This window comes from Gopherus evgoodei, chromosome 13, assembly GCF_007399415.2.
Source record: "Gopherus evgoodei ecotype Sinaloan lineage chromosome 13, rGopEvg1_v1.p, whole genome shotgun sequence".
In the NCBI taxonomy this organism is placed as follows: domain Eukaryota; kingdom Metazoa; phylum Chordata; order Testudines; family Testudinidae; genus Gopherus; species Gopherus evgoodei.
Genome location: NC_044334.1, coordinates 26,945,028 through 26,961,630, shown reverse-complemented (window position 1 = coordinate 26,961,630; position 16,603 = coordinate 26,945,028). Strand labels below are relative to the sequence as shown.

Here is a 16,603-nt window from a genome sequence, read left to right as displayed (position 1 = left end):
CTTCCTAGAAGGAACCCCCGCCCCCGGATTCTCAGAAACATAGAATGGAAGGGGACAGGACAATTTTGCCTTAGCTGGAAGAGCCCAGCACAGGGATAGCCGTTTCAAAGACATCATCACCCAGTGTTCCCAGACACATTTCTGTTTGACTGAGCAGAATAGGTTGATTTCATGGGGATTAAAAAGGGAAAGATCATAGGGGTTTTAAAAACCCCTCCTTTACAGACCAGTGTGAATCCTAGTATCAGTAATGCCATCAAATCAGGGGGATTGCTATTGTGTCTTGGCACTTATTTATGCTGTTTGTTTCCTCCCGGTGTTTCTCTCATCAAGAATCTAAATAGATGTGTGTGTCTTGCTCACATTTGCACTCTTGAGATACCAGCTGTGCTGCTCAAAGCCCCAGCTTCTGGTCACATGTGGTTAGAGGAAAACCTTTTCATTTTAAAAATATGTAAATTTTTAGTGCTCCTGGTTGCAGGAGAAAGCTTGAAAGTCTGACCCTAGTAGTGCATCCTGAAGGCTAGGACATCAGAAGACAAAATTTTAAAAAATCCTTTTTTTATTATATTTTTTTACTGTCATGATTTTTAATTCATTCTGATGATATTGTGGATGCTTGGGATTGACACCTGGGCTCCCGGTGCTTTTCACTTGTAGGTGCTCATGCCCTTTCACACTGCTGCAATGGTTAGTTTGCATACACTGTCTGTGTGCCTAGCAACTGTACCGAACTGGCAGAAATCCTCCCAGCCCTTCAGGCCTGCGGCATTAGAAAATAGGCCACAAGATTAGTAACGAATCATTCTGAGGAGTTGGGCAATTCTGGAGGTTTATTACTGACGCAGTCTTGTTTTCTGAATTTCACAGTGCCAGGCAGCTGCTGTTTTATATTCAGTACACATGCTGCCTGCTACGGAGGAGGAGAACACCCTGTGCTCTCCCCAGTGGTGGTCTTGCTTGAGGCCTCTCTTGTTTGGCTCCCCTCCCACCTTAAATGCAGGTGGTTGTGGGTGAGAGAAAACAGGGCAGGGTGGTCTCTCCAGGATGGGTTTGGTCACTTACTAAACATCACCCACATCTGTTTGTCCCTGTTAAATGCTGGAGGGGCATGGCTGTTGTGTCACTTTCTGTGACACACTGGCTGAGTGTTTTTGTCTCCCTCTAGTGGCTGGGTCCACATACAGCCACCGCGTCCAACCTGTGGCCCTTGTGAGTTGAAGTGTGCTCCCTGAGCCATGGTCTGTGGGGGTTTTTTGTTTTTGTTTTTTAAGCTGTAAGATTTAAATAAGCCCTGTTGCTACAGGGAGACAGAAGCGGGTGCTACCCATTCCCAGCCATCTCCCACTGCTGCCCCTGTAGCAGCGACAGTGTGAGCCAGGAATGCAGTTTTTCAGCACTGCCCCAGCTGGTGGCCTGCTGCATTGCGGGGGAAGGAGGTGAGAGTGATTCTTTCTGCTCTGTTGCTGGGCTGTGGGAGCCCAAGGGAGAGTAGGAGAGGAGGGTTACTGGTTCTGCCTGAGCCAAGGGATGCTCCTTGTACACACTACCTCCTCTCCCATGCAGGCCATCACAGGAGAGATGAGGAAAGAGGCTTTGCCCCAATTCTGGTTTGAGCAGCCTTGGGGTTGCTCTGCCTTTCACCAAATGGCAACCGCCTCCTAGCTGGAGACAGCCAGAAACCAGCCGCTTTCCCTAACACTGCAGGACTTGCAAAGAGGGAGGTAGAGGAGCCAGCTACACTGGCTCTGTGCCAATGGGGACTATCTTACATTGGGGTGTGGGTGGAAATCAGACTTTTCTTCCCTTTGCCCCACCTGAGCAGCACAAAGGGTGCATATCAGGACACAAGAATTACCCCCCAAATTATAAACTCTGACCTTGACCTTGTGTGTCACAATATGTTCAACCTTCAGACTGCAAAAGTGAGAAACCACTGACTTAAAGGATAAAAACCTACTACTGCCCATAGCTAATGGAGCTACTCCCTTAACTCAGGTGACAGGGGCCTGTGCTTTGGTACAAAAGTTTCTGGATTCAAACCCCTACAGAAAAGAGTTGTTACATTTCCACAGCAGAGAGGGAGGATGGTCCAGGGGTTAGAGTATCAGCTAGCAAACTAAGTTCCATTTTTTGCTCTGCCACAGACTTTCCGGATGACCTTGGGCAAGTCATTTCTCTCTCTCTCTCAGATCTCCATGTGTACAATGGGGTAACAGCCCTGCCCTGCTTCGCAGGGCTGTTATGAGGCACTCACGTTCTCCAAGCAGTAGAGGTGAGATAAAATCCCAAGATAGTGACACCGGGGCAGCCTCACTTAAAATGGCCGTGCAGCTCTGTCTGGAAACAAACGAGGGACGCAGCCTTATAGAAATACGGAATTTTTTTTACATGCAAAAAGGTAAATAGTGGACACTATTAGAAAAGCCAGCATGTTAGGGCGTTCTGAATTCTGGCTACAACATCCAATACTCATGCCTCAGACTAACCTCATGTTACACAAAACCTTTCCTGACAACTGCAGCTGGCAGCGTAGGCAGTGAAGTGAAAGAGGTAGTAGCTCCAGAGAGACTGGCCCGGCCTGCTCTCCGCCCCCATGCTAAGAGGTCCAGGCTGGTAAGACAGTGATGCTAAACCAGCAGGCATGAGGGCCCTTCCCAGAAGGCATAGGCTGTGCAACCACTAGGCAAGGTATTCCAATGGTCTTTTACACCAGCTCAAGCTTTCATCCAGGTAAGGATCAGCCCACTGTGGCAGGCCAGATCAGACCAACCCCGTGGCTGATCTAGTATGGTAGACGGTCTCCCGGCTATGCCAAAACAGAGCTACCGTCCGTCCAGACCTAGGAGTTCACCTCTGAGAATCTCAGAAATTGATGGTGGAATGGGACCTCGAGCCCAGCCCCTTGCTCTAAGGCAGGACCAAGTAAACCTAGCCCACCCTGAGTGGTGTTTGTCCAACCTGTCTTTAAAAGCCTCCATTGGAAGCCTATTCCAGAGCTTAACTGTCCTTAGCGTTAGAAAGTCTTTCCTAATATCTAACCTGAATCTCCCTCCCTGCAGATTAAGCCCCATTCAAATTGTCCTACCGCCAGTGGACACGGAGAACAGTGATCACAGGCTCTTTATAAAATATCTGAAGACTGCGATCAGGTCCCTGACTCCGCCCAAGTCTTCTTCAAACTAAACCTGCACCGTTGTTGCAGACGGTGAGTTGGTTACCCAGCATAGCCTGGTGGTCAGGGCAGTGGATAAGGAGCTAGGAGACCTGGGTTTATTCCTGACTCTGCCGCGTGACTTTGGGCAAAGTCACTTCCTCTCTCTGGGCCTCTTTCCCATCCTTTGTCAGGCTAGATTGCCAGCTCTCTGGGAGCAGGGTCTGTCTCTCGCTACGCGTCTGGGCAGCGCCTGCCACGTCGGGGCCCTGATCTCAGAGCAGGCTTGGAGGGGCTACTGGGACAGATGGTGATTATGCACAGTAGTGTGAGGAGGTGTGGGCCGTGGGGGAAATTCCTTCCTGCCCGGGGGCTGGGGACAAACCTATGCCTGGAAGTTGTAGGCAGGTTGGAAGCCCTAGGTTTATCCTCAGCCCGTGTGATCCAGCGCTCGAGGTGACGTGACGTGACCACTAGTTAGGAACGCACATCTTTGCCAATGTGCAGACTATTAAAACCAGCATCCTACACTTAAAATAAGGCCCTGGATAAAACTCCAGAGCTCCCGTCCCTCCCCCACACGTGATGCCCTGCCAGCTTAGGCTGCCATGACGTTCTGGATGCCCAGCTGCTCCTTGAGGCGCTGCAGCTGGGCCAACGTGATGTTGTTGCCCCCGCACACGATGATCACCAGGGAGCCCAGGGTATGGCACAGTTTCCCCTCCGCCTGCAGCCTCTGCACCACGCCGCTGTAGACGGCAGCCAGCGCCGCCCCGCAGGCCGGCTCCACCAGGATCTTCTCGTCGTCTGCACGGGGGGGAGGGAGGAGAGATGGGGGAGGGGCTAGCTGGTACTCCGAGCGGCCGTGGGGTCTCTCGCCCATCCCAGAGCAGAAGGCCTCAGCTAGCAGGGGTGGGAGGTGACATGGGGGGTGAGCTCGCTGCTGGCCCATGAATGGGGAGGTATGTCACCAGCTTCAAGCGTCGATGAGGGTGGAAAGTTGGCCTTGATCCATGACAGCTCGCGGGAAAAGGGCCAATGGAGAGAACAAGCCAGAAACAGGGCTGGAAAAACTTGTGGTGGGCTCTTCCTCTCCCCCTACAATGAGGGCAAAGCTAGGAGAGAATGATCTGTCTGGCCATGGTCAAAGCAGCCACTGCTCCCCCCTGCAGTCAGAGACACATTGGATCTAACTGACCACCCCCTGGGGTAATGAGAACGGTGGGGGGCGCTCTCGCTTGCTCTGTTGGATTCCCCTCCTCCACACCACAGATCGTTTCTGAGAGAGAAGGCAGGGAGAGCAGGGCTGGTGCAACAATTTAGGTGACCTAGGCAGTTGCCTAGGGCGCTGGGATTTGGGGGACGCCATTTTCTTCGGCAGCGACCGCGGCGGCCGGATCTTCGGCCGCCCCAGTCGCCGCCAGCATTTAGGTGGAGGGAGCTGGGGCAGGGGAGCATGGGGAGGGCCTCCTGCAGCAAGTAAGAGTAGGGGGCGGCACGCAGGGGAACTCCCTGCCCCAGCTCACCCCTGCCCCACCTGTTCCCTGAGCACGCCGTCGCTGCTTCACTTCTCCATCCCCCAGGCTTGCGGTGCCTAAGCTGATTGGTGCCGCAAGCCTGGGAGGTGGGAGAAGTGAAGCAGTCACGGTGTGCTCGGGGTGGAGACGGAGCAGGGGTGAGCTGGGGCGGGGGGGTGCCTCAGGGCGGAGAGTGGGAGGTGGGGAGCTGCCCCAATGGGGGCACCTCAGGCTGGAGGGGGGGAGCTGCCGTGTGGGGGGGCCCCTCAGGGCGGAGGGGGGAGTGCTTCACAGCAGGGGCACGGGGGGGAGGGCGCTAGGTGGAATTTTCGCCTAGACCGCGAAACATCCTTGCACCGGCCCTGAGGGAGGGGATAGGGTCAGCATGTGGAGGGAGGCTTGTTAGCCTGTCAGGGACTCGAGGACAGCTGTGGGTCTAGGGAACACAGCGGGTGGCAGGAGAGGCATTCTCATTGGCAGTCAGAGGAGGCATTGCCCCTTTAAGAGGCAAGGGGACCAGTTCCTGTGCTGCTTCTCAGTGAGGTCAATTTAGTGCACCTGGTTCTACTCCAATTGGTGGCATCTGTCCCAGCTGTGTGGGGCCAGGTGTGCTTTCTATAAAGAGGACCCAGGCTGAGATGGTCTCTGCTGGCCCTCTCTGGTGTATTTATGCCTGGAGCAAAGGTCTGGGTTGCAGTAGGCAGAAAGAATCTCAGAAGCAAGCCCTGGGGTGGGGTAATTGTTTGGGGTTCAGGTTTAAAAGCCAAGGCATGGGGAGGACTGTTTAAAAGCTTCATTTGTCAGGGTGACTGGGAAGGGGAGAATCCAGTGCTCCTGCACATCAGGAAGGGGAGTGGCCCGAGGTTTAGGAAGGATCTGGAGAAGCAGTCCTGTGTGAAATTTTTGTTAAGAATATGGTTTGGGCTGGGAGAGGGCCCCTGTAACTCAATAAAGGAGCCCTGGCCAGGTTCTTCCAGGGGGTTTTAAAACATCCTGTCACCCGTGGGGGAACACTTTTCACAAAGTGATCACTCTGTAGCTGATCTCTCAGTCCTCCTCCTCAAAGGAAACCTGCCCAACCCTTTCAAAAAGTGAGCCGGGGAGCTTAAATTCGTAACTTTGCTAGATACTAAAAATCATGGACTGAACAGACACACTAGATTTATGGCTTATTACAGCAATCTGTAACCCATTAACAACCCCCCCCCCTTTCTGCTGCCTTCTCCCCCTTCCTCCTGTGCTTGCAGGGGTGTTAATGGGCCACTTTACCTTGAATGGTCCCCTGAAATAGATGTTAACTACTTATGCTAAACAATCTGTTCCACCTTGTATTTAGCTCTGACACTTGTTCCTAGGACCTGAAGAAGAGTTCTGTCTGTGTAGCTGGAAAGTTTGCCTCTCTCACCAACAGAAGCTGGTCCAATGAAAGCTATGACCTCACCCACGTTGTCTCTCTAGTCTAGTGGGCTCTACAATGATTTGTGAGACCCGCAGGGATGTGTACCTACCACTAGAAGGCAGCAGGAGACTTTGACCTATTACAGGCACAATCTGGTACTGGGACAGCACCTGCTTGGGGATGGGGAGAAGGGTGAGGAGCCTGCAATTTGCAGGGAGATGGTCAGCTATTGTGTGGGGATGACTTGGCAAATGAATGGGACACAGACTGTCCCTGCCATGCTATTCGACTAGAACACCTGGCCATGGTCAGCATGGCTATTTAAAATGTTACTATTCACCTTTGGGGAGCAGTAATGCCTTGAAACAAAGGACCCTCCTTTGGCATGTGGCGGTCTGTGAGTGGTGGCGGTGGGGAGCCTCACGCACAAGGAGGGGGCTGTTACATACCCACAAACTTTTCGATGGCCATGACTGCCTCTTGGTCCGTGATAACCTCTGAGAAGACGGGGTGCTCTCGGGCCAGCTTCAGCGTCTCCGCTCCCACCGTCTTTGCCCCAAGGGTCTTTGCAACACTGCATCCAGGAGAGGAAAAGAGGAAAGAGACAGGTCAGCTGGTGATAATGGAGTCCCCACAGCGTATCCTTGTAAGGTCGGTGCTCCCTATCCCTACGAGCATGCAGGCAGCCAGGTTTTTTTCAGGCAGGGCCTTGTGGGATCTCGAGGTGGAGTTCCCACTGATCCCCACATTACCCTTGCTAGAGCAGGGATCCCTGCATTCATGCTGCATCTCTCTGAACAGGACAGAGTGTCCCAGCTTTAGTGCTGCTACCACATTGGGTACCACTGAGCAATCCCTTGTATGAGCATCTTTCCTTGGCCCCTGTCTCTGACTGGGCAGACAGCCCTTTCAATTCTCCCTTGCTGCCACTGACTGTCCGTGGCATTAGTTACCAGCTGGTGAAGCCTGGTTCCCACCTCGCCCTAGAGCACAAAGGAGCTTAGTTTTGTAGATCTGGGCCCAAGTGCGTACCCCCATCTGCGGTGCCTAGAGAACTTTGCCCCCCGTTGCCCCTGTGGGGCAGCATTGTTGTGCTATGCACAGAAGGGGGCTGACTGGAGGAGCCCCATAGGAGGAATAAACCAAAACCAAAGAGCATCCAAGACATGTAGGCTGCAGAGTAGAGAAAAGGGAGGGGAATCGTGAGGCTGCCGCCTCAAGTCTCTCCTCCATCAGCCCCCAAGCTGTGGTTCTGCCTAGGCCATCCCAAGCCACGGCTCCTCTCCCTGGTCACAGGCCGAGTGCTCCGGTTCGCCCTCCTCCCCTCACTCACCTGGTGATTTCTGGCAGTGTCACCAGCTGCCCAGCAGCCATGGCAGCATTCAGGCTGTGTGCCCCTTTGGTCTCCATAGCAACAATGGGCACATCCTCCCAGCCTGCCTCACGGAGGCCCTGGACCACTCCGCACAGCATCCCACCGCCTCCCACAGACAGGGCCAGCGCCCCAGGCTTGGTGTCCAAGTCTTCCTTCAGCTCCTTCACTATGGACATGTGGCCTTTCCTACAGGGAGGTAGCAAGAGGGATTGGGACCATGGGATGTGAAGGCCATGGCTAGAGATGACCCAAGATCAACAGTCCTGACTATGTTTCTCTATAAGATCCTGGAAAATACAGGTCTTGATTCTTCTCAGTGACATCAGTGTCATTTCACTGAGTTCAGTGGAGTTACTCTTGGTTCACTCCAAAATCGGAGAAGCTGGGTCTCCCCCAGTCTGGAATACTTTGGTTTAGCAGCCTGAGACCATATCAGCTTTGAAAGGCTGCGCTCCAGAGTCATGCGGCTCAGGCTGCATCTCGCTGCCTTTGGGGACGAGTGACACCTCAGAACAAGCCCAGGCATGAGAACTAGAAGGCAAGGGGTTTTGTGGACAAGCAGACTGAGGTCCCGCCTCCGTTCAGCATGGGAAGATCCCTGTAAGTCTTCCCAGCTACAGGACTTTCTGAGGCATTTGTCCCAGTGCTACTGAGACACAGCTACTGTTTTTAGGGCAGGGGTGGGGCGTATCAGTGCAGTGGTGCCGGGGAAGCCCAGATCTTAATGAACATGGAAATGGGCATGGATTCCCTTTCTTACGTCCTTTAGCTCCCAGCCCAGGTACAATGCACAGCTATCCAGGCTAAGTTGGTGGCAGTGGCTTCTGTGGATGTGCTGACTTTAGAGATTCATCATGTGGTGCGTGGGCCACAACAGTGGGTGATCAATAGACGTGCACTCTCTCTCCAGCAAGCTTCATGCTGGATCCCACACCTGGTGCGCCAAGGAAATGGTGGCCACACTAACACAGTCTAAGCAGAGGGTGAAAGCTGATGCCCAGATAAATTTGTTAGTCTCTAAGGTGCCACAAGGACTTCTCATTCTTTTTGCTGATACAGTGTAGCAAGGCTTCCCCTCTGAAATCTGCTTAGATAGTCCACCCCCTTGTGTGCAACACAGAATGACCTTGTCAAGGGCTGTATGCAGTCAGATTTAATCTCGGCCCATGGTGACTCAGGCAAGCAGGGAGGTTAATAGGCAGCAATGGCTGAAATGAAGCCTTCCAGCCTCTGGTGTCCACCCTTCCCTCAGGCCACATACCAGATGAGGGGATCATCGAAAGGGGGCACATAGACCCACCCAGGGTTGTTCTTCACAAGCTCCTTGGCTTGTTCTATGGTCTCATCCAGCATCTGCAGAGAAGAGACGTTTTATTAGCCACTCACAGTGGCTTATGCACAGAACCATGAACCTCACAGCCAGTGGGGCAGCTCCCTCTGCAGATCTGTCCCAGGCCCTGGGTCATGGTGGGGGGAGATATTGAGGCTCTCACCCCAGGCAGGCAGTCTGCTCTCTCGTATACCCCTTCACCCAGCCATGCGCATACCTACCTCTCCCACAATGCAGACAGTGGCCCCTTCATCCTTCAGCCGCTCAATGGTGAAAGCTGGCGTGGACGTGGGCACAAGGATGGTGGCTGGGATGCCCAGTTTCCTGGCAGAGTAGGCAGCTGCCAGGCCAGCATTGCCACCTAAAAGCAACCACATTGGGCCTCATGGTTTCCTGCATCCCACGGTGCTGCCTCTGGTGCCTCCCAAAGCAGTGTGTCCCCCTGCCCTCTTCTCCTTCAGCCCTCCCCAAGCCTGGGGGTTGCCCAGGAGTTTCAGGAGGTGTGGGAATCTTGCAGCACCCCAACAGAAAGACAGTGTCAGGGTGTGGCAGGGAAGTGGGGAGGATTGTAACCTCCCAGGAACTCAACATTGCATTTCTCATGTGACCAAAGATGTCTAAAGCCCTGTGGCCACTCTCGCATGACCCACACCAATACCATCCCTGGGGCTTCTCTTCTTTTGGCAATTGTCCCACCAATGGCAGCACCAGCCAGCAGGAGGCAGCCTGGATTTGGATTCTTGGCCATCCTAGCGGACATTATTTACATCCAGGCCCAAGACAAGGAGCCAGTGCCCGTGAGTTTCTGGGGCAGTATGGACTTGGGTGTGACATAGCCTCCAGCCCTCTCAGGGAGCCAGGGCCCTGAGTTGGTGTATCTCACCTGAGGAGCATACGAAGCGCTTGCAGCCTTTCTCAGCCCACTGTGGAGACAAAGCAAGAGGAAGGAGTGAGTGGGAGCAAACGTGGCCTCAGCCGGTAACCACACGAGAGCTGCTCCTCTCTCTGCAGTCTAGCCCCTCCAACCCCTTTGATTCTCAGGTCATTCTCCCTGGGGGCTCCTTTTATACCTCTCGTCTGCCCCTTCCATAGAGTCTTTGCATCATCATCAAAGCCGCCATGACCACGCAAGGCCAAGCAGCAGCCTCCCTTCTGCTCCCGTGGCCCCAATAATGCAGAGTCTCAGCAATTTCCACCCTCCTCTTCCAGTCTGAGAGCAGACGGTTCAGTGAGCGCATGCCCATGCTATGGGACTGCTGCAGTCTGCTGCTCAACGGCAGCCAGTTGGAGATATATAGGGAGCATAGCTAGTGTCCACTCCAGGTGGGCACAGGAATCCAGGCCAGGTTCTTCCCCTCCTAGGGGTTGCACCAGAGTCCATTCCAGGTGGGCATAGGAATCCAGGCCAGGTTATCCTTAGTCACCACATGGGCTAATGCTCCCTACAGTACTATATGGGATTACTGCAGGGAATGCTACCTGCCATCTCTCCGCTCCTCTTTCCCCTCCCTGCCCCCCCCCCCGCCAGTAATGGCACATTCGAGCTTGGCTCTGCAATCTCCTTTTCCCACCAATGGAACGCTGTGCCCTTGGCAGTGCTGCTCAGAGTCTGTACCGTTTTACAGAGGTGGCCGATGCCTCGGATTTTAAAGGAGCCTGTAGGCTGAGCATTGTCCAGCTTCAGGTAGACATTGGTGCCAGCCACCTTGGAAAGCGGGACGCTGTCCCTCAGGGGCGTATTCACATGCAAGCTCCTGGCAGAAGTCATGCTGGGCTCTGAGGGAATAGGGGAAATAAGACCCATCATCAGGACCCAGGGTATTCTGTGGGTTTACCATGGAACCCACTTCTTGCTATGAATTCATGCTCTGGGGTCTCAGCCCCCATTTTATAGAGGTGTGAGCTGCCCATTCATTTCAATGAACTGTTGCCCCTGAAGCCTAATAATAGCTCAAGCATTGGGATGATTAACTGTTTCACTGCTGATCATTTCAGCTAATTTATTTATGCCTCACCTCCAAATTACCTCCTCCCCAGGCATAAAAAGCGTCAGCTCCCCCTACCCAGCTGTTCCAGCTTCTCCCTTCTCCCACGTGGACAATGCAAAAAAATCTGTGTCACAATGAAAGTGTGGAACCAACATCAAATAACCAGGAGATCATCTTGCAGAATCTACACCCAACTTGCCCTGGACTCAGGGCTGGCTCTAACTTTTTTGCCGCCTGAAGCAAGAAAAAAAAAAGTGCTGCCTTGCCGTAACACCCCCGCCCCGTGAGCGCCGCCCTGCCGACCCCCCCAAGCGCCGCGCTGCCCAAGCCCCCCGCCCCCCAGAGCGCCATGCTGCCCAAGTCCCCCACCGAGCTCCGCGCGGCACCACCCAAGGCCCCCCCTGAGCACCATGCCACCCAAGGCCCCCCCCGAGTGCCATGCCGCCGAAACAAAAACAAACAAACACACACCTTCCAGCACCCCCCAGCTGAACCAAAAAAACCCAAACAATCCGAGCGCTGCCCTGCCCCAAGGTGCCGCCCCAAGCACGTGCTTGGTCGGCTGGTGCCTGGAGCCGGCCCTGCCTGGGGTACATGGGTCCTTGCCCAAGTACCCCACCCTCCGAAGGCTCTCTCTGGCCACCTCTATCCCACCACCATGGCCTCAAGTCCAGCCACTCCCTCTTTTCAGCTCTTGGTGTAGACCTGGTCCCCTCTATGCTCCCCAGCTGCAGGCCATGCTGGACTGTGTCTGCCAGATGTCTGAGTCTCATTCTCTCTGTAGATTTTCACATTAAAACCTTCCTTTGCCCCTGAGCTTATGGCTCCCTTTGGCTAAGCACTTTGTGTCTCTGTGTGTGAAAGATGTCATTCAGGATGAACTGCATTGGGGGGAATGGGATATGGAGACTTTCAGCTTGAGAGGCCAAATCCAGACCTGGCCTGAGTGCCACTCCCATATGACCCCAGGTCAGTCAGGAGATTGTATCCCAAGCCCCATCATCCATTTGTGTCTTTCTTCCACTCCTGTCCTGTCTTCCACGTAGCCTGCTAGGCGTGGGCACAGTTTGCCATGTTCCTGCCCTCTCTCACCCTTCAATAATCTCAAAACACGGCGAGGCCTATAAACCCACCTTTTCCCCTCAATGACCCCCGCAAAACAGACCATGGAACTAGTAAGATGCCTGTGTAACATTTCCACCACAGGCCATCAGCAGGATTGCAAATTGGGGCCTCCAGGACCAAAAAGAATCCTTGCAGCTGCTACTTGAGTTACAGTAGCTTAACAGCAGTAGTGGGCTTTTATCCTGTATATGGACCAGCCACTAGAGGGGGACATAAGACACTTGGCTAGCGTTGTTAACCTGGCACACACAATCACTGCCCCCCTATCCCTTGTCTATCTGTATATCTGGAAGGTAGGTTCTTTGGGGGGCAAAGACCTCCCTTCACTTTTGTCTATAATCTCCTTAGAATGCACAGAATTGATGTATCAGTGGAGCTGGTCAAAAAATGCTAAGTTTTTTATCTTCCACGAGAAACTTGAAATTGTTTTCATTTTGTGCAATTTTTTTCCACAGAATTTTATGGAATGCTTTTTGGTTTTTTGCCCCCTTTTTGCCTCTCACTGCATCCAAAAGAGAAACACATGAATGTTTTTCAGTTTTCTTTGAAAAATGTCAGCCAAACACAAATTTTTGATTTGGTCAAAAAGCCATTGTCTGTTGTGGGACAGGGGGGAAGTGATTTTTGTTGTTGTTGTTACCAGTGCCATGAATCAGTAATTATTAGTAAACAGTGATCTGGCCAGCAATATGGTTTTCCTGGCCCACGAAAACTTTTGCGATATCAAATTTTCCCATCCCAGATCAGGACAAAATGACTAACTTGAAAAGTCCCACAAATTAAAAATCTGAAACAAATTTTGGTTCCGGTCAATTTATATGTTTTGTTCCAATTTTGATTTTTTTTTTTACTTATAATTAGCTTAAAAGTTGAAACAAAGTTCTTTTGAGCTGGCATACTGGAATTTTTTTATTTAGAACATGGCGAAATGAAACATTTTGGCAATTTTGAAACTTAGTGAAAAAAAATTTTCAGTCAAAACATTTCTCAAGACTGACCTTTTCCCAGGAAAAGTTTTGGTTTTGACAAATCAGCATTTTCGGATGGAAAGATGTTTTGGTGAGAAATTCCCAACGAGCTGTAGAGATCAGGGCCTCCTGTGTAGCATTCCCACCTAGCTCTGTGTGGAATGACTTAGGGGTTTCAGTCCCGTTCGGTTACCGCAGCCCACCCCCCTTGCTGGGCCTCATTAGCATCTAGGTAGAGGTCTGACCATACCACGGTTTTGAACTTCTATCTCATCCCAGAAGTGGAGACAGAGGCACTATGTTGGGGCATGTGTGTGTGAAACTTACCCTGCTACTGCCTGCACTGCATCTGTCTTCAGACATAAGTCCAGTCGGGGGACTTCATTCTGTAGACATGAACAAGGCAAAGATCCTGCAGCTAACTCAGGGACAGCCTATTTGCAGGGGGTACACCGTCTCTGAGCTGAAAGAGCTCCCCTCTGCTGCAACGCTGCTGTAAATCCTTCTCTTAGCTCTGGGCCATAACTCAGTGCCATCCCATTTGCAGCTGATCCCCCGGGAGGATCATTTGCCAGGGGAAATGCACAAACAGACCATCCCTATGAAGGCAAGTCGCTTGGCACGGGGCGGGGACTGGGGCAGAGGGTGGGGAGGGAGGAGAGAAGGCTACACCATTGCCCCACAGCATCAGCTCTGGCCATCTGGCTGACTGTGGCTCCAAAGTGAGTCCTTCTTGGTTAGACGGGCGCTGGCAGAAATGCAGGGACTTTGGAGTTAAAAGCTAGGAAAGGAAGGGAGGAATTGGGGAGGGGTCCCCAGAGATCCAGCAGGGAAACGGAGGCATGGAGCAGCGTGTGTGAGGGAGAGACAGACAAGCAACCTCCTTTGGAATCCTGCCTATTACTGTTAAAAGTGTGCAGAGCCCCGTGGAGATGCCTGACTCCGCATAGATTTGAGCAGCTGCCTAGCCCGTCACAGGAACCCGATTAGTAATTACCGGACTTGCACTGGACAAAGCAGTTGAGGGCCAGTTTTCTGAAGAAGTGGCCACTTATTCTGAGCTAAAAGAAATCTCAGGTCAGGCACCAAAGAAACCAAGACAATCAAAAAAATCAGGGGCCAGTTCTGAAAATGATCATCCTTTGTCTTCAAGATCTTCAGCTGCTAAGGTGATGAAAGCAGAATAGGTAAGTAGGAGCACTTCTGAAACCTTCCCTAATTCAGCTTACCAAACCTCTCGTCTGAAGCTTGAATCCAGCCACCCAACAGCCCTGCAAGCCAGGGAAATGCTGTTATCATCAATGCGTAGATGGGGAAACTGAGGCACGGAATGATGCAGTCACTTGCCTACGACCCTAGAAGGAGTGCTCCCAGCCCTGGGCTCTGATCCTACCTTCCTATTTATGTATTAGTAACAGACGATAATCTCACTGAGTGTTGGGAAAGGAAGGAAAGAAGTGAAGGCACTTACCGGTTAGCAGTTAGAGCAGAGCGGCAGGGCCTTTAGCTAATATATGCCCTGATGGCTTAGAGGCTGCAGCTGTTCAGGGCAGGAGTGAGCAAGGCTGCCGGTCTCCTGTGGTCCCCTCTCTGCAGCCAGGGTAATCTGTGGAGCCACGGTCTCATTGGAGGATGCTAGTCCCTTGGCAAGTTTTATAGGCCCATGGTTTCTGCTTGGTGGCCAATTGGGGAATGGGGCATCCCCCCACACCCCCTTGCCTCTGATGTCATTCCCCTCCCCTGCTCAGCACAGAGATTCCAGCTAAAGGGAAACCAGCAGCAACAATACCAAAAGGGAAGAAGTCAGGGAGGGGGAATTCTTCAGGCTCTTTGCAAAAGGAAAAGAGCCTATTTCAGGCGCTCCCATGCCCAAAGGAGGGTGACGCACACTGGGGAGGGACATTGCTCAGACAAAGGTTCCTTGAGTCAGATGTTTCTGAGCCGGCTCAAACCAGGCTGAGGAGCCAGGTCTGGAATTATGATTAGGGGGAAAGGCAGAGGGGGCCTTTTGTTTTCACAAGGCCAGCCAGTCCCCTTGCTTTCTCAGAGAAATGCATGTAAGCCGTGGAACAACCGAAGGGAGTTCATAAACCGGAGATCACTGCTTCTCCAAACCTGGCTTCTTTTTATTCACTCTTCTACCCCCAACTTTCTCTCACTCCCGCTCCGCCACCAGACTTTGGAACATTTGCATCTTTATAGTTAGTTAGTTTTTAAGAAGCGGTGTCATGAAATGATTAAATGGGGCCAGACTTCAGGGTTCTATTTGCTCTTGATTTTGTGTGATCAGGGACAAATCAGTTAGCTTTGCTGGGCCTCCTCCTTCCATCTACCAGCACCTCCCAACTATTTCAAAGGAGAAAAAGCAATAATAATCTCCATTCATTCCCAGCCTGTAGAAGCAAATGCTGGCTTGGTTTGGTATTCTGTTTGGGGAGGGAGGTGAGCTAGAGAGCGCAGGTGTGTTGAGTACGAAGAACACACTGAGGGAAAGCTCAGTCAGAGAGAGTTTTTTTAATTTAGTTCTCAAAAAGGTGAGCCTGGGACTTCTTGTGGCAGGAAGTTCCAAAGTCTATGTTCCAGTTGGTCTGAAAGTTCTGTCTCCTGCACTCTGAGCCTCCCCATATACATTCACAGTTATGTAGTTCTGGGTGTGCTTAGCTGTTCTGTGTGACTGTGATGGGGGTGTCACTCAGGTAGCCTGGGCCAGTCACAGGGAGGGTGCTGAGTGTGAAGGCAGAAGCCTTGCCCTGGACTTGCTATTCAGTGGGGACATGGTACAGAGAACAGATACTTGGGGGCGGGGGGAACATGATGACCTAGCAGGGAGCTGCTGCATTTTGTCCCAGTTGATGCTTTTTCAGGGAGTGTTGTAGACATAGAGGCCGGAGTCTCGTCTCACTTATGCCACTCTGAGCCCAGTGTAATACCACTGACATTCACGAAGATTCATTCCTGATTGACACTGGTGCAGGGACGAGACTCTGGTCCAGTGAGTTGCAATACCTATGCCTACGTGTCACCAGTGTATGGCTCACCATGGGCAGGTCTCTGACCAATGGGTTGGGATGCAGTCTACGGGTCAGTGGAAGCTGGAAGTGGGTGTTTTGGGCGCTCTTTGAGCAGCTAACAGTACTGGCAAGTCCAAACAGATCGTAAGGCTGCAGAAGGATTTGGCAGTGTGAGGGCAGGTGCCCTCGATCATGGAGAATGTTTCAGACTGTTATTATTTGCGTTACCATAGTGCCAGCCATGGACCAAGACCTCACTGTGCCAGGCGCTGTACAGGCACAGAACAGAAAGGTGATCCCTGCTCCGAGGAGGCAGCAGGTTCTTCAAAGCACTTCTCCCTTCCTGCTGATCTCCCCTCTGTCTCGTCTGCATTCGGCCTTAGCCAGCTGCTCTTTATCCAGGGGCTGAATTTGGCTGAGCGAGTGGGGAGATAGGGCCAGAAGTGTGGCATACTGCCTCCTGCTGGCACAGCTGCCCTGAGCATCTCCCCAGCTCCCCCCATGGCCTCATGCAGGTAGTGACTGGCAATGGCGATGGGATTGGAGCTCTACGGCTGAGGGCTGTGCAGGTGGAGGACCAGTTACCCTCTTGGGCTGCGAGTCTTGAGTCATTGATGGGCCCTTCCGTTCACCGTTATGGCTTTTTGGGGGTCAGGAGTATCCAGCAGTTGGCAGAATCAAATACAAATATTATTCAACTGAATCAACCTTCTCTACCCTGAATTCTGGACACCTT

The 16,603-nt window shown here is 52.4% G+C and overlaps 1 protein-coding gene across 2 annotated transcripts; it reads right to left on the bottom strand.

Annotated features, from left to right (window-relative positions):
- Positions 1-592: 592 nt before the first annotated feature.
- Positions 593-14,462, bottom strand: LOC115661182 (L-serine dehydratase/L-threonine deaminase-like). Of its 2 annotated transcripts, none has more exons than XM_030583446.1 (8): positions 14,328-14,462; positions 10,391-10,551; positions 9,659-9,698; positions 8,997-9,136; positions 8,707-8,798; positions 7,404-7,631; positions 6,520-6,644; positions 593-2,340 (listed from the first exon to the last, which is right to left on the bottom strand). In XM_030583446.1, the coding sequence occupies exons 2-8, from the start codon at positions 10,541-10,543 to the stop codon at positions 2,318-2,320; spliced, it is 801 nt and encodes a 266-aa protein (XP_030439306.1). In that variant the 5' UTR covers positions 10,544-10,551; positions 14,328-14,462; the 3' UTR covers positions 593-2,317. The 2 variants fall into 2 exon arrangements, with proteins under 2 accessions (XP_030439306.1, XP_030439305.1); XM_030583445.1 differs by lacking the exon at positions 593-2,340 and adding an exon at positions 2,979-3,961.
- Between the last annotated feature and the right edge of the window lie 2,141 nt (positions 14,463-16,603).